This window comes from Barbus barbus (assembly GCF_936440315.1).
Source record: "Barbus barbus genome assembly, chromosome: 1".
Lineage (NCBI taxonomy): Eukaryota > Metazoa > Chordata > Actinopteri > Cypriniformes > Cyprinidae > Barbus > Barbus barbus.
The window spans coordinates 43,019,057-43,037,478 of NC_136729.1; the positions used below are offsets into that span (position 1 = coordinate 43,019,057).

Genomic DNA, 18,422 nt, shown 5'->3' on the forward strand with positions numbered 1-18,422 from the left:
CTGCCTCCTCGGAACAAAGCGTCTTTAGAGGCCAACTCCCCCCGCCGTCTTTCGCTCTCTCTCTCTCTCTCTCCCCCCAACGACACAACACTAAGAGCCAGTCGGGCCGCCTGGCTCACGGGAAGGAGGGGAGTAATGCACAATAGAAGTCTTTTGTCAGGGCACAAGAGTCAAAATGCTTAGAAAACCAAATCCATGCTGAAATAGTGTGTTAATTGACTGCGGCTCTGTCATCTTAATGGCGAACTAACGTACGGCCTGACTAAGGCCTCAGCCCCCGTCTTTTGTTTTTGGCGCCCCCTCCTCTCACGGTTCGTAGCTTAATGGCATCTATGATTGTTTGTTTAATGGCAGAATAGCACGGGGACTGTACTCGTATTAATGAATGGCCTGTGCCAGATCGCCATTGTCCTTAGGATATCCTCTCGCCTTATCAGTCATCAGCGGAGCAAGGAGCCACGCCAGTGATGTCATAGGCACGGCCAAGGGACTGAAGATGTGCTGTGCTCTTTCACTTAGAAACATCTCATTAACCCCTGTGCACCTGATGCCGCACAGCTAGGTCTGAAGAACCAGGTGATAATAAGAATCTGCTCTACTGGTAACCGGATCTGAAACCGCACTACACTGAACATTGTAGTCTATTTACAAAGCAATGTCTATCAATTATCAAGTCTGAATTATGAATGGAGTGGGAATTTTCCACTGTCAGTTTCAAAAGAGGGGAACGCCATGAAGATCAGATGAGCATATAAACTCGTATTCTTTTACTTCTTACCCGTGTCAGCAGAAGGACATTTGCGAATGGTGAAGATGGCGCTCAACTCCTCCTCTTCCTCAGGCAAGCCCTTCTGCAGGCGCTGTAGCTTCCGCAGGCTTTCGCTGCGCTGGTGCTTCATGGAACGGACGTGTTGGATGAGGTTCAACTTGGCCTTGGTGGAGTAGTTACACAGGACACAGTGGTAGTAGCACGACTCGCCCTCCACAGCGTTCTCGTGCTGCTGCAAATGCTGTAGTGAGAGAATGAACAAGAGAGTTAGCATGGGGTTTTGAATGAACGGGATACCTAATGCCATTTACAAATGAATGAATTAGTTACCAATCAGGACTCTGTTGTCTAACACAAAGTCAACGTCATTCATCAACAGTATGCTGGTCTCTGGACCTTAGCGTAAGTGTGTGTCTCTGTGTGGTAACAAGACAGAAGAGGGACACTGGCGTCCCCGGGGCTGAGGAGGTAGCCGAGAGGAGCATGTCAGCATCTACAGGAAGAGCTTGAGCAGGGACACACGGAGGAAAGTGCATTGATCCCTTTCACTCAAGAGAAGTCTTTCGTCTCTGAAAAGGAAACTCCAAACATCTGCCTGTTTCACGCATGGGATGCTAAATATTGATCACCAGTGAGTCAAATCCTGCTTCTTTGAGAGCGAGGCAAAGTGAGAGAGATGGGGCGGTGGTGGGGAGCTCTAACCATATTCAGAAGAAGGTATAGAGATCCTTGGGGGGACCACAGATATGTGCTACGATCCACAAACTCAAAATAAGCCAACCACACCGCACACCCAACGGTAACACAACAATCCCGAGCTGAGTCTCTGTTCATTGAGCACACCACACCTAATCAATGAGACAAGACCAACACAATATGGGCATTGAAGGTCTATAGATCTGACTGTTAGTCCCTAGTTATCACCTGTGCATGTATGCTGTATGCTGTGCATGTATAAAAAATCTTGAATAAAAAAATCTTGAATGCTGAAAGCACTTATTTATACATCTTGGCTAACCTTAATTCATGTCTTCTTTCAAGTCATGATTGTTTTATAAGCTTCACGAAAGCAAATTTTGTAAATACTGCCGGTGTTAATCAATGGCAGTTTTTCACTTATTCATTATTCATGCCATCATCTCTTTGGTGAATTATGTTTGTGTATGTAGAGTGACAGATTTATAGCGAGACAATACCTACTGTCCACACTCAATGTAAAACAAGGGAAACAAATAACCTTTCTGAGTTCAAGAACGGCACGGTGCATCTTTGAAATTATGTGACAAAGGTGCATGAAGGTCATTGGAAACTTTAATACTCAAAACACATAAGATGGTTGGAGCCATGGCCAGGAGCTAGCATTTGAACTGTGGTGCTTTAAGGGGCAATGTGAGTTAAAAAAAAAACAACATAAAACATCTCGTAACATTTCCAATCACTTCTGTTCATCATTTCCTGTCCTCTCTCCCCTGTAAGACCATATATAAAAAGACCAACTATGATGATGCGATTAAATATCTACATCTTTCCAAGGCCTTTTTACCTTGTACTCGTTGTTTACCTTACGTTTGTAACGTGAGTCACGAAAAATCAACTAAATTGCACCATGAAGGAGATGATGCAAATCTGTAAAAATATCTCTCTGCTTTTTTGCCTGGCGAAACATGTATTTTCTCTCTTCTGGAGAAGCTCTTAATCTCCTGCACAGACCACCCCCAAACCCTGACAAAGGTCGGGGAAAACAAATTGATTCATTAAGACGCGGCTGAGTTGGCTTTGCCCTGCAGCGCAGAGATGAGATGTGTTTCCATCGGCTTCGGATGCACAAAGCCAGAGTAACATTAGATTTTTAACCCAATTAAGGCCACATCAGGTGTTGACAACAGTGAGAGAGGAAAAAAATATTATGTTCCCTGAAATGTTCTCCTTCTCTGGTAATATTTAATTTTCGGGTAACATTGCTGTAAGGGATTTTTTTTTCAAGGCAATTGTGATGCTGGTATCATATGTCACCCTGGTATACCTAAGATGTGCATTAGGGCCACTGACTTCCAGGAATGGGTTTTTGTGTGTGCCCCTCAGCTCCATGTAATGGAGTTATTAGGTGATCGTAAAAGGCTCTGTCTTTCTCCTAACGCTCTCGCTTGCTCTGCTTCTCTCCCTTTCCTGTTTGAAGTGGGGGTATGATGTCATTGAGTAGGTGCTGCTGGATGTTTTGGGCTTTGCTTGAGCTGCGCTTCTCTACCTCACCCTCCCTAACACATATGCAGCATATCAGAGCTCAGGTACACTGATCTGTCACAGATTTGCTTGCATAAAACACCAAATCAATCTGTTGCGTGCTTTGAGATGGCACAGTTTCTTCTTTCTTCACAAGAGAGGAGGAGAATATATGAACTGAAATGTGCTTCTATACTTCAGCCGTTTTTGTGGAAATAAGTGGAGCGAAAAAGACGACACCTGAACTAAACTTCAAAGATCTTAAAAAAAAAAAAATGCGGGGAGTTTTTACAGCGCCCATAAAAAGGGCAGGATTTATGGGGGTGATCCTTAGCTGGCTCAGTCCAGAGAACAGCATTATATCACTTCTTTACCCAAACTAAAGACAGTCTACCACACAACTGATGCTAAATATGTTAGCCATATGCTACAACATTACAATTTTGGTACAATTACTATATTTACTCCAAAGCACCATGGTGCTTCAAAGAATAACATCGTTTTACCAACATGGCATTGCGATGATACTGTATGTAAGGGATATTAGAAGGTTCAAGGCTCTCCTACACAACATAAGAAATAATATTCATTTATATTCATAATTTCCATGTAGCAGAGATACATATATTGCTCTCCAGGTCCAAGGACCTACGTCTCTTTCTTACAAACACACAGATATTTCCACATGATTCCATCTGAATCATCCACACGAGGGACCCCTGAGATGCTCTCTACACCTAATCTCCCACCCAACACACACACTCACACACACACACACCCCTGGGTCTGAACGTGAAACACAATAACACATGAGAGAGTGCTTGTGTGCGGCCTGTCTGTTTCCTATGATCCTGAGATGAAGCTCCATGCTGATAAATCACCTCCAACTGAAGTGCAGGAATTCAGCGGCTTAATGAAAAAGTCATGTTCACCGAGCAGGGAGGGGCCGGTCAGGGTGCTGTTGAGAAGTCTTCCCTCCGCAGGGGCCCCAGAACAGCCGCATACAGGCCCCTGGAGCCAGAGAAGGCCACAGAGTCAGCATGGCTTACATTACTACTCAAAATTCATTTAATTGGCTGGAAGTTAATGGCAGACTTACAGGAGAGCACATGAGCTGTGGGGAAGTGCAGTGGAGCGAAACCTGAGTGGGCTGGAGGGAGTAAGTGTGTGTGTGTGTGAGAGAGATAAAGAGAGTGCACGTGTGCGCAGAAAGTGCGGCCCATCTTTACCGGACAGGAGTTTTGATTACTGTCTCTCACACACACATATGCACATAACGACCCAAGTGGAGGATGAATCAGTCCCCTGTACTTGTGTAGGTGAGGAAAAGCAAGGGCGACCCACCTTATCCACCCCGTCGCAACTCAACACTGTGTCTCTGCCTGCTTCGCTCCCATCACGCAGAGCTATCACTTTCAACACCTACCTGCTCCTGTGCATGGATCTACAGAAGCATCCACTTATGTGGGCTGAAAAAACACACACCTTTCACAACCCTCACCACTTTAACTGCCAGAGAGCCGAGTACAGGGCAGGCACTCAGCATACCTCCACAAATGCCCAGGCCCACAGCTGAATCGTGGTAAAGCGGCTATAAGTTCCACAACATACTCTACACAAGTACATGCACACAAATGCAAGCTATTCATATGCAGGTCCGTGTTGGATTTTCAATGTTACTGCAAGAGCTGCTATACAAGATATTAGAGCAAACTGTCTTCTACAGTAGGTGTTCATTTTTACACACAGATTTGTTTTATAATGAAAAATAAAAATGTTATCAATATTTCATCATGTCACATTTATTCATTTTAGTCAAACCTACTATCAAACGAAAATTACCTCTAATTTTGGTCAACAAAAACTACATTTTATTAATACTTTATAAAAAATAAAATGGTTTAATAATCATGATACACTTGTTATCACTAATGAAAAAAGCAAACATTTTCATCAGTCAGTTCAGAATAGTCAGTTCTTTTTCAATCTGAATTTGAATGCAAGCTATTTATCTGATGTCAAACTATCACCATGCCACATAATTGTCACTTCCTACCTGAATTACAACAACCTACAGTATATAGATTATACTCTATACTCTATTGTTCGCTCGAGTACTGTGGTTTGTTACGCGTTATGTATGTGCACTGGACCGCACACATACACTGGCCAAGCATTCACGTATGCATTTGTGTAGAGAATTTTATTCTGGCCTAAAGCCATACACAAATGTGCATGTGGTGCGTGTACAGCCACACACACATACAAGACCCCCTTTTGATCCAACCCCTATTTCTACTATTAAATTTGGCAGTGCTCTTAATACAAAATTAATGCATTAAAACAGATGACTATCCAGTGGCTAAATAGCTATCAATTTCTCCCAGAGCTGACGAATTCCCACTGTGAGTGAGCCAGAGAGTGTCTGAATGTGTATTGCTTTGTAATTATCCCAATGATTCTCAGCACTTAGTGGCGAGGCCTGGTGATTTCCACTCATACTCGCTCACACACATACATACATCTGCTTTTTACAGTGTATCATGGTGGGGACTTTCCATTCACTTTTATTTTTATTTTAAAATCTACCTCAACCCTTAACACCAACCATTTTGCATTTTCATTATGGATATTTATTAAGCCATTTTCCTGACAAGGAAATGGGGGGGGGGGGGGGTCTCCACAATATAGCTGATTTTAGAATTTACTGTCCTTATGGAACCATTTAGTCCCCACATAGGTAAAACCTGACACACACATGCATACTGTGTGATACTGATACCAAAGACGGGAAAATTACAGAAACTGGACTAAACCACAATCTAAGCCAAAATGCTTAAAGGTCCCATGGCATGAAAATTTCACTTTATGAGGTTTTTTAACATTAATATGAGTTCCCCTAGCCTGACTATGGTCCCCCAGTGGCTAGAAATGGCAATAGGTGTAAACCGAGCCCTGGGTATCCTGCTTCGCCTTTGAGAAAATGGCCCAATCTGGAATCTTCCCCTTATGTCATCATACGGGGAAAGGTTACCTCCCCTTTCTCTGCTTTGCCCGCCCATGAGAAAATGAGCTACGACCGTGCGAGGCGAGCGCAATATTTTTTTTTTCCTCGAAAGACGTCATGGCTTGCAAACAAGTGAAGCACTGTTTTGCGTCTGAGTAATAAACTGTGCATATTAACAGACAAATTATGTTCATATTTAAAAGTCCAAACAGTCAGTAAGCGACAAGAGCTTGGAAACGCTGTTTTTTAAATGATTTATTGATGAGTCTGCTGCTTTAAGGCAAACTGAAAGCGTTGCTTCTCTGCCGCTCGCTGCTCAGAACAGACGCCGAGAGAGGCGACACTGCGCCTGGAGAGAGACCTTGCGCTCGCGGGGCAGTACTGGAGACATCTTCCAACTGAATGATAAGGTTTTTTTTTTTTTTTTAAGTCGCTAGGTTTGTTAGTATGTACCCGTTATGGGAAAAAAAGCCGCCTAAAGGGTCTGAAAGTTACTAAATATTGTGTTAAAGTCGCTCTCGTGTGTGTGAGACGCGGGAACTGATGGCAGCGGGCGGTGGATATTGTTGCGGTCCACCCAGGTAAAGTCTATGTGTGGGAAACACTGACCGTATCCAGACACAATATTTTAAACTAACCATTCGGAGACGTCCTGCTGTAGCCGCTGAGTTGCAACTTCTTCATCTGGTGCTTTTCCATTCGGATCAGATTCTGGGTCAAACTGAAAAGCTCGAACGACTGCGTGTCTACGAGCCATTGCGATACATCCACTGTCAACATTAGCGCATGGTACCGTGGCCGCAAGCTGCAGGCCTCACACCCACCCTTCCACCTTGCCCCGCCTCTCTCCTCCTCATTAGCATTTAAAGCTACAGACACAGAAATGGCTCGTCCTAAGGAAAGCTCATTTTGGGACTGGCTCGTAGTGGCTGAAATTCTGCACCAAGGCTGAATTTCGGGAACGAGACTTCAGATACAGTACTAGGGACCAATTAGGCCTATATAAAAGCATCCAAAAAACAGCATGTCATGGGACCTTTAACAAACCACTGGCCACACACTTTATGCCAGGTTATATATCCATTGATATCATGATGATATGGGGTCACACCAGTGCCTTAAGGGTAGCAAACTAAACTGGATTCAGCCGCATGTCATCTTGATGGATACAGTCAAGTGCGTTGACACCTTTGTAACCGGCCTAATGATGTCACTGGTTAAATAATAGCCAATGATATCACTGCTCTGCATCCTGAGAAGAGACAAAGGGATTTGCCTAATGGGCAGAAAAACCCAAGCAGAGATGAGATGGGAAGTTGCACCCTTTCTCATATCTCACCCTCTGTGTATGTGTGTGTTTGAGTGGGTTTACTTAGCTCTACAAAACTGAACTGATCTGTCCCAAAAAAGTTGGCATATATATATGATATTTCAAGAAAGTTAGTAGTAAAAAGCTTTGATTTACCTTCGTCACTTCTCTAATTCTCTTTTTCTTTATCTCGTTTCTTATTTTGCAACAGTAGTGGAAGGAGTAGCAGAACCACGACCACAGAAGCTGCTCTGGATGCCAAGTTCAGCGGCTGGTTCAAATTAGCCACTGCGAGCGGCGACATGCCCAGACACTGTGCTGTGGCTGGAAAGACGTACCCACCCCTTAACTGCATACCTACCACTTCCTGCACCTCTCTCACTCTCTGCTATGTTTTCAGGATTGCTTTGCTCTGTACTCCTGGAATAGCCATTCTCCCACTTCCCAGAGGAACGTTTATTGCTCAGATGTTGCTCTTTCATAACTCAGGAGTTAATGGAGTTCTGTGTAATGTTTTATTCAAGAAACAACTTTGTTTCTGATGTTTCTCCTAAAAAGGAGAAACAGCCACAGACACAAATGAGGGAACAGTTGACAAAGTGAGAGTATAGGTCTATAATGAAATAAAATGAATTCATGTAGATATCAAACTTCAGATAATTTGGAAGAATTTGATTAGAAATTGAGATCTTTGATGGTTTTAATTGGGATCGCATTGAAATCTCTGGCTCTTCAATGAAAGACATTGCTATCTTGGCCAATCTGAACACAATTTGTGAGATTGTTCTCACACTGACTGAGGACGAGAGAAGTCAATCTCCATTCAATCTCTGTCTAGGAGATACAATTGAGACATTAAAGCAATCTTGTTTGTGATTTATCTGTCCAAAACTTTACGAAGCTATTACAATTCATGTTCCAGATGTACAGTGATTTAAACAAGTTCGGTAAAAATGGCTGTGCTGAATTTGTGATTTATTTCTCTGTCATAGATTGGTCCGGTTTGGATGGATTACTGTACATGTGCATTGAGAAAGAACAAGGGTGAAAAACAGAAATGGGGGCCTTAAAAACAATCCTCTCCAGCAGCTTATACCACCCCAGTGCACTTTAACAGTAAATAAAGCAATAATTATTGAATTCCTTTGGAATAAATAAGCAGCTAGAAAGTAAACAATAGGAACATAATTGTAGAAAGAAGGTAATCAATGCCTGCAGTCATTTAGCTTGTGTTGATTATGCGTACGCTCGTTTGTGTATGTTTCTTTATGTCTTTGAGTAAAAAGCAATAGCGGTTAGAGGGAGGGTGTAGTGACAAGCAGTTAAATAATACCCTCTCGCATACACCGGCGCAAAACAAGCATAGGGTAATCCTTCCTCCAGTAATGCCCCTGCATTTCCAAACAATGGTTCTCAATCAGCTGATCAATGTGTCCACATAATTCATTGGGTGAATTGGATAGGGTTAGAAAGGAAGAGAGAACAAGGGAACTCTACAGAAGGGATCGTGGCGGTGGAGATATCAATACCCAGATCGGTGATAATACGGCAGTGGCAATGCCCTCCAAGGCCTTTACGAATAAGAGCAAGAATATACACATAATGGAGTATTTGAGTAAGTCAAAACCAACACATTTTACTTGTACACTGAGCTGAGCCACATTTTACAGTAAGTGACTCAGAGATCAAGCAGGAAATTAAGTTTAATCCAGGGCTGGGTAAAAGAAAAAGAGTTGCAAAACTATATTAATCGCTAGACGTCGCCTTCCACCATGAAGAGCTAATTAACAGCTTAGCCTCCTGTTGTTTTTATGAATGCGAGCCCTGTAGCGCCAAGCCGCATCCAGCCCCGTAGTACAATAACTCTGCCTGCAGGAGGCGACAGCTGTGTGGAGCTCTAGGGGCAGCACGCACAGCTGTTCCAACTGTCCCTAGACATCTGTGGCCGTCTGGTGCCATCTGGAAATTTAGGAGGGCAGTTTAGGACCTGTACGGATCCTCCTACTCCCGCAACCTCCAGCACGCTTCCCATAACTAACCCTCCCTTTTGGTAAGAGACGGTATTGCTAATTATTAGGACAGGACAGTGAAAGAATTCTGTGCATGTCTCGGGGCATGCAGACAGGAGACAGACACGATCAATCGAGAGACATTCAGAGGTACTTAGACCGTTCAATGATGTCTTATTTGTTATATTAGCTGAAAACACATGACTTGTTCTGGTGATCTAGCAAGAATAGAATTTGTGAGAAAAAACAAACAAAAAAAACCATGGCCTACCTGCAAAAGAAATCACTGTGTCTCTTTCACAAAGACAAATACAAAAACACTCCTGGAGATACAGAATGAGTCATCTTGTATTTCTGAGTATAGTAAGCGTGACTTAACATTGTAGCCACTGTTATAAAAACCTTTTGGACTTAACTGAAAATGAGTGGTGGCACAAGTTTGTTAGAAGCGGCTAGTCTATAGATGGGTTTATAATTGGTGTACAAAAAGTAAAAAAGGAACCGAACTACCGCATTTGTTTATCTATAGGGGTAGTTATAACACAAAATTAGTGAAAACAACAAACTCTTCGTCCGCATACTTCCAGAACATATCTAATGCTTCACAGAAGTCGGGGCAAAACTAAAATAAAGTATAGAAGGATCCTGAATGATGATCATCATCATCATCCGAGTTAACTATAGTCAAGCCCTTACCAATAAACCACAAGTTATCAACACCCAACCCAAGTGAACAATCCCTTATACTAAAAAAGCCATAGACGTGATGAAAAGGACACTCCACAGTATTAACTCAGGTTTGTATTATCTAGCTTTCACCTCCAACGTTCCTTGTTAGTCTGCTTGAATATTTCATCACCACATAATTGGTTGATGCTTCAGGCTAGGTTATGAAGCAGTAAGAATGCTCCCCTCTTCCTTGTTCTCTTTTCTAAAATTCACAAAGGGCAGTCTGGAGTCGGCAGCATGGTGTGTTTGAACTGGTCTCCGATGAGGAAATGTTTGAGTTGCCAGGCTCTGCCCCCCTCTCATCTGCCCGGCTTCACCTTCACCCACAGGACTGGTGTAATGAGAGGGCCTGATCGTGGCCCTGTGCCAGAGTAAATATTTAAGCTTTGCTTAAAGGGCCTGGCTTTTATTAACTGCGTTGGGCCTACAATGGCACAACAGGCCCTAAGAGTTCTCACCTTCTTCACATGCAAATGAATGAGCGGGGGCGGGCTGGGGGGGTTTACTTTTGGAAGCTTGTTTGCATAGCACATACGCATTCTGAGTGTCTAAGGGCAATGTAGTGGTAACACAAACTTTAAGCACCTATCTACTTATCCACCTATTTCTAGTGGCTCTCTCTGTTTCTAAAGATACACTTTGTTTGCCTTTACTCAATTGCTTTGACTTCTACTGAGTGCATAAAGAGCTTTAAACTCCCAATAGCCTAGGATAGGGAGCTGTTTTGTACTTGTCACTTTATCGGAGCAAATTAACTTGTTAATTAGTGTCATTAACTTAAACATACAGTGCCTGAATATTGTGAGAAACAAAACATATGGTGTGCAATCTACTGTTCATAAAGCACAGTTCTAGCTTAGACTGCACTGAATAAATATTATATTAATACTTAATATTTTAGACTATGTTTTTATTATTAATGTTTCAGTTTTAGTCCTATTTCCAATACACAACATGCTATGCAGGTTTATACAAGTATTCAATGTCTATACTATCAGGATGTGTATCTCAAAAAATAAATAAATTAATTAATTTAAAAAATATATATATTACTCCCCTGAAGCAGTGTATGTTTTGCCCTTCAGCAAGACATGCATTTGAAACAAGCACTTTTTAAACCCTGGCCTCCAGCCTATGCCCAGAGGAGCCTGAGCGCTTGTGTTGAAAAGTGGAGCTCTTTGGGAGAGGCTCACCTGTCCATTCCATAATCTCGGAATACACATGGGCGATGAAAACATAGAGCGCTTTATGGGACCCGTCATCAGCGCCGACTCATTAACTTGCAAAGGAAAGAAGAAATACAACTTCACTTTCCATAAAAAAGAAACAAAGTGTTCATTGATCAGAGTGATCAATAGTGGATCGATAACCTAAGCCCTCATCATTCCAAGTCCAGCATAATTACAGCTGAGATATGGTCATTATCACTAAAATAAAAAAAGGTACAGGTCTAATTGGAGGCAGTTCCGTTGCTTTAGTGTCGCTATACAGATACTGTGCAGGGCCCTCTGAAGGACCTCTGCATGCGAGTCCCAAAATAACTTGCTCACGCCATCAGTCCCCGTGTCATTGTAGAGGTTGTGCCGATGGCTGCCCATTTGGAGGCATTTAATTTCGAGCGCTGCTACTGTGACAGCACAGCAAAGCTTTGTATCGCTCTTAATGTAAATTGAACGTTAGTTACAGGATCGCACTAAGCCACCAACGTGATTCCTTTAATGTATTAAATGTTGTGGAAGAGTGCCCTTCTTATGAGATTTGCAGCCAGTTTAGGTACTTGCAAAAAAAAAAGAAGCTGTTACTCACTGAAGAGCAGAGACTTTAAAATATGGCACAATGGCATTAGCTGGCACCAGATCCAACCCTGTTTTGATTTTGGACTTACTGAGCATGCAAACAGCATCAGAGGTGCATGATGACAATGTGTTAACAGGTAGAGACCATTAGAAAGTGCATAACTGCGCCCAAGCACGCCGCTAACAGAGAGGCCCTCACTTCTCCTTCGGCTCGAGTTTCTGTGTCACTTCACTTTGCTCTGCATGTGCAACGAGCGGCTGGAGGCATAAGTGCACTTGGCAATGGCGCTACGAGAGAAGTGTATACAGTTTCTAAACCGGTCTCTGTGTCTCTCGCCTTCATTCTCCCTCCCCTGCATTCTCCACCAAAGCGCCGGGAGCGCCATGCTTGTAAAAGTAACCACAGCTCTTTAAGAGGCTCATGTATTTACAAACGGAGGTATGTCGAAATCAAAGGCATTACCACATGACATAACACATCAAGCAGCCAGCGGATAGAGAATTTATAGGGCGGATTCGAACATGGGTGGTGCGCCCAGGAACTATGCCATTGTTTGATCATGCACAGCCACAAGCAAGTACAACTCACTCACCTATGACAGGTTCCGAGTTCACTGGTTCATTGGAGCCAACCACCACCTTTCGCTGCCTTGCTCTCAGTCAGGTGGTTACAGGTGCAGAGCACTATTGTTTTCTACTTCCTGTTGTTCCACCACTTGCTGATTTCTCCTTGCATGTTGCTTTTTGAAAGTAAGGCTCTCTCTGGTTATGTAAGTCTAGTACATGAGCTGTTCTCACTCCTCATCCTGCACCTCTTGTGAAGTACAGCAGTTAAATCTTTTGTGCTCTGTCCTGGTTGGATCTAAGGAATCATTCTCTCTCTCTCTTTTTCTCCCTCCCCCTTTCCCTCTGTTGCTGTTCTGCCTAATCTCACCTCAGTTTTTATTTCGCCTGCCTTCATCTGCAGAGGACTAAAAATACATGATAAATGGTACATGATATTTTAAAGTCTTATCTCTTATCTGTTCTTACAAAGGAATAATAGGGTAGTTAATCCTGAAGATCTCGCTCAAATTGATTAATCAGCACATACGGACAATCAAATAAATGATTAATTTTCCCCAGACCTGCGGTCGGACAGTTACCCCCCAAAGCATCAGTAATAATTTAGTAACCCTTCCCAGACCAAAGCTGCGTCTGCCTGCTCAGCGGCAGCTCTCTGATGCGGTGGGAGATCTTTGAAGTTGGTGCATAACAAACTCTCAGTGCTCTACGCATGGCTCTACCTGTAGATTAGAGCACAACTGCTGGCCAGGCCAGAAATACACTGCAGTTTGGTGCTAATGGAGCTGAATGCAGACAAAAACGTAGCTGCACATCCTCTAATGTGTGCACCACGACGTTCGACAGATGTTCAGCAATTTCTATTAGCCTTTTTGAGACAGCAGGTTTTTAGAAACCAGTTTGTCGAGACTGAGGCTAATTTGTCAAAATGATGTTGTGGTGAAAGCAAATGGTGAACAGTACAGTTACAGTACACGAGGCAGTCCCTCAGCCCTGGAGAGAAGCAACATTAAAATCCCTTAATATAACCCGAATGCTACAGAAGGGGGGTCGTGTAGTCCATATATGTCCAGCTTGCTGTCTGCGTGTCACCCTGGCTTTATATTCGACTCAGACAGATGTCTTCAGACAGCCTGTTTAGCAGCAGCTCTCCCTGCGCTCGTACCCGGGGCACACCCTGTCCCGGTGATGGATTCCCTGTTTATTCAGCTATTTTTAGGACAAAAGGAGAAGATCTCCATGGAGAATGGTTCTCTTTCTCTACCATTACTGAGTTCGCTAACCCTCCCACAGGGGTCAACAAACAGCCCTCCTCCTCAAGCCAACCGCATCTGCTAGCTTGCGCACTTATTAATGTGTGAGCGGCCCAGGACTGGATACCCCTCGTCCGCCACAACTGCGATGCGCATGCGTGAGTCTGTACAAACATATGTTTACGTGTCACAGATTTACCATGTGGTCCGGCATTAGCAGTCCCACGCTAGAAGTGACCCTTAATCGCCTACCCCCACCTTGGCCTTTGTGTAGGTCGCCTGGCTGGCTGGTTAGAGAAGCACGAACAGCTGTCTGCCGTTCTCTTCTCGGACACGCTGTCTCTGGTGTCCGCACTCCTGCATCCGAACAGGGCTATACATAACATCACACCGCATACTTTGAAACCAGACCACCACCTGCATTCTGCCACTCAACCTGGGCTGCTCGACAGGGCTATGCAGTTTCATTAGCACAAAGACACGGTATTAAACTAATCCATGTGTCTCTCGCGCTGTGGCCGGAGCCCCATACAGCCTCAGCAGGGGCACCATTAGCCTTTCAGCGAGAGCAGGCCGATCTGAAACCCTGCCAATACGTCTGTTGATGTATGGCCTTGAGCTCTAATAGGTATAAGCGTGGTGTGCGAGGCGACGTTGCGAGAAGCCAGGCTTTTCTATAACCGATACGGTTAACTTTGATCTTGTCTTAGCATGGCCTGTTTATAAATCAGCCATGCAAATATTTATGAGCTGGACGGGAGAAAATGGTTGGTCTGGTTTATATCCCTGGCCTTCTATTCTTCCTTGCCGCTCCATTCCACTCCTCCACTCCTCTTCCCCCACCTCATGTGCCGACGAGGACGCCACAGCAGTGGGGTGAGAGAGCACAGGCCCCAGGCCACATCTATCATGACTACGCCGTCCGGCTTTATTGGCTGGTCATGGAGCGCAGGTCAAAGGCACTCCAGGGGAGGGCAGGGGAAATATCCAGGAGATAAAGAAGAGCATATCTGAAAAGCTCACACAAAAAGTTGACAGGTGGGTCCGTTTTTTTGCAGTCCTTTACAGCTCAGTGTGGGTTTGGTCTAGGCAGGGTGAGGTCTGAATCACCTACAGTAAAGCTCGATAAATAACACGAGATGGTGCTCGATAACTATTGCCTTTTTGCTTGCTCCCTGCACACCTATCTGTTTCAGCCTGCAGTGCACACAATGGGATGGCCTGCTCTGGCAGATGCACAGGCTTTAATTGCTCCCCCCAGTCTTGACCTCTGCTCCTGATCACCCTCTGATATACAGCATCTCTATTAAGCTGGGAAGTAGGTAAATATTCTCCTAAAGACCCTACGTCCTAACGGCACTACTGAAAATGGAGGGAAAAAAAATCAATCGCCTTTTTTTCTTTTGTCCTTCTCCAACTCTATTAGTTTTCCTATTTTATCTGAAGTCGGGATCCAAAAACGCAGAGACCGGTGCTGATGAGGAGAGGGTGCAGCTGCTGTCTGCATGATATTGGTTTGATGCAAAGCTGTATAAATCACATGTCTGGTTCCTTAAGAAATGTGTGGGTTTGCATTGTAATTAAAATCGTTTTGGATGGAGAAGCGAAATTTGCAGGGAATAAAAATAATGCATTTAAAGAATGGATAAAGACAGGCTAGTGTTTTTAATAAATAGTCGACAGTCAAATTATTGGGCTATGACTCAGTTATTGAAAAAAAAAATCGGACCAACTCTGAGTTATACCTTGTTAAGCTTGATGACAACATGCAATGTGGACACAAATACGCAACACTGCATGTGTGCTGGAGTGTTTGAGAGTGCATGTGAGTAAAAGGGGGGCAGTGGTGATGGTAGTGGTGGACTGGCTTGTCGATCGATGCTGTGATTGGCAGTTAATGGCTTTTCCTGTTCTGCCTTTGTAACCTCGCTCTGATGGCTGTTGCTTCTGATCAGAGATGGCAGATTGCAGTTGATTTTTGTATATAAAGCCCTGACTTTTTGGAGATGGCTTCATCATGTTAAATCATTTAAAAGTTAAGTTGAATACTGGGAATTCCTTTCTACCCAGGCACAGAGGTGAAGCTTTAGAGTCTGAACAAACCACTAGACTTCTCAATAAATAGGAAAGCAATGAAAGCACTGATTTAAAGTTTTCACAATTTAAAACAAACTTCAAGTTTCATTCTATTTCAATCAAGTGAAAACAATACTAAGCACAGGACATCATCTACTCGCGCAGTAATTCAAAGGGCCTGTCTGTCACATTGTTCTTTAATGAAAGAGCAGCTATTGAAAACAGTTAGAATGGATAGAAATGGAATGATGAGACATTGTTTTTGTGGTTTTGTGATTTACATTTTTTTACTGAATATTAGGGCCAGAGGAATAATATCTAATAAGATTTGAAATAAGTTGGTTAACACCGTACTTTATTCACCTGATTTCCCATAAACTGCAGCTGTTTTTACAATTTTGAAAGATTCCTGAAGCCATAAAACAAAATGTAGGAACCGATCAGAGAGAAAGCAGATTGGAATTACAGAGAACAAGCTATATTTCTGAATGAAAGAACGGAGAAGTGGGTCTACCATTCACAACATTTCTAAGGTGACAGCTATTAAAGTATGCACTGGGATGTGGGTAACAAGATCCATATTAAAAAGGGTTGGGGGTCACCGAAGAGCTAGGGATCTCATAACTCTGAATGTGACGCTCTAACAGAGTGCGATTTAAATCTGTTAAATCTGCTCAGACTAAACACAGAACAAAAATTTTGTTCTGTGAGCGTGTGTGCATGTGTGTGTGTGTACAGAAACCCACTGGGACCAGCCAGTGCTGAATTAATACACACATGCCTCTCCCTTTGCAACATCAACAAATATTTAATAAAGCCTGCTTCATATAACTCATTAATATGGCACTACCTCTCTTCTCTCAGTGCTTAATTTAATATAACAATAATTTGAATAATCATTTGCATACCAAGATCTTGTAATCTTCTCTAGTGGCAAAAATATAACGTCTCCCTGAGACCTCGTTTATTCAGAAGCAAAAACAGGCTTTCTGGTTCAAATTAGCAGAACAAGACCATTCCAACCTAACGAGTATAAATTAAGGAAATGCCTTTGCAGTGACAGAGATAACCCGTTCAAATGAACGATCAAGTCTGCGGCAGCCTAATTTTAGGCCTGGTGTTGATTGAATGTGGTGATGCTGTGGGGATGAAGAAAGAGAGAGAGAGAATTTGGTTGATCCTGTGGGGAGTGGGTGGAGGAATGTGGCGGCTATGTTGAAGACTTCCTCTGCTGTCTCTGTGTTCCATCTCTGCACCCACAATGCCAAGATCTCCACTTCATAAATCAGCAGTGCTGTTTGAAAAATGCTTCATGATACACAAATGTGTGAAACCACTTAACAACAGAACAAAAGTGTTTCCCCTACTTTCAGCAGCTGCAGCTAGTAAAATAAGGCACCTCTGAGAGGCTGACCTCAGAATTCACCTAATCAGTGGGAGGGGTTTCTCAAAGAAAATGCTGGGATGCATATCTGTAAATGGTTGCATCTTAAACACTAGGTGTCCTGTATGGGCAACCAGAGTTTGAAAGCAGAGAATGCAAGGCTTGTAAACTTGCAGTGAAAGTTTGACCTTGAAAAATAGTGCTACTCCTTCACCGCTCTCTTTTTGGCCCTCTAATTCTCTGCTCTGACTCCCAACTAACAACTTTTTTATTAGAACACAGGTTGAGAAAGAAAGAAAGAAAGAAAGAAAGAAAGAAAGAAGGAAAGAAAGAAGGAAAGAAAGCATTTGGGGATAACATACTGAACTAATTGAGTCACTTCCTGATGACTTTACATCTCTGCTTTTTAATACAGCAAACCATCATCTCCATATATTACTGTAGAGCTTTTATCCCTCATTTCCCACTTTTTTATTTAGTTTCTTTTGGTTTTCCCCCTCTTTACATGCATAAAAGCACATGATGAGAAAACAAGGTGTGAAATGATTTTTTCCAGAGGGGCCTCAATAAAAACCATATGACACCTCAGGCTGAACTGCTTAATTACAAAGGGATGAAAATCTGTAGTCTGCATCTGGTGAGAACATTGCCCCCATAACACTGATAGATTTACAGCTCCCAGTCCTAACCTTGGACTCGAGTGCGTGGCAATTAGGCCAGGGGGGCGGGTTAAACCCCAGGCTGTACTATTAGCTCTACTCAAAGGCTAATATCAAGTAAGGTCTATGAGTTGGCCCTGTTGATTCTTAACTAGCTAAAGCCAGAAATATTCTCTTGGTCAACCAATACCACAACTGCCACCTGGATCAAAACCACACTGACTGAGCAAGCTGCTGGTGAACAGCATGGTTACCAATTTGACCAATATCTACAGATCATAAACCAGTCTGGACCACCTTGTAATTTCAACAGGGTCTAAATACATATCCAGCATTCAGCCTTTCCACAACGAAAGCTCTAGTCCAGCACTTAACTAGCTTGCTGTGGAGTGGACCTTGATCGCACACAAGTAAACACTCATGGGTGTCCAGCACAAGGAAGATGTGGATTTCCTAATTTCAGCACAACATCGTTGTGAATATTCAGAAGAGAGACATTGTCTGTGATGAAGGGTGAGTGAAAAACAGTGAGGTCCAAAGCCTCATTTCATGTGTGGATTTATTTGTCCCAAGACTCTCTTCAGCAGCCCAAAGCTAAACACAGTGTGTTTTCTAGCGCTCTGCCTTCCACTAAGCGCCGAGAGCAG

The 18,422-nt window shown here is 43.2% G+C and overlaps 1 protein-coding gene across 1 annotated transcript in view; it reads right to left on the minus strand.

Moving 5' to 3' along the window:
- The window catches only part of LOC306876174 (zinc finger homeobox protein 3-like), a 143,686-nt gene that overhangs the window by 59,128 nt on the left and 66,136 nt on the right, over positions 1-18,422 (minus strand). Inside the window, exon 4 of the mRNA XM_079427162.1 lies at positions 779-1,010. Coding sequence (XP_079283288.1) covers positions 779-1,010 — 232 coding nt within the window. The remainder of the gene's footprint in view (positions 1-778; positions 1,011-18,422) is intronic.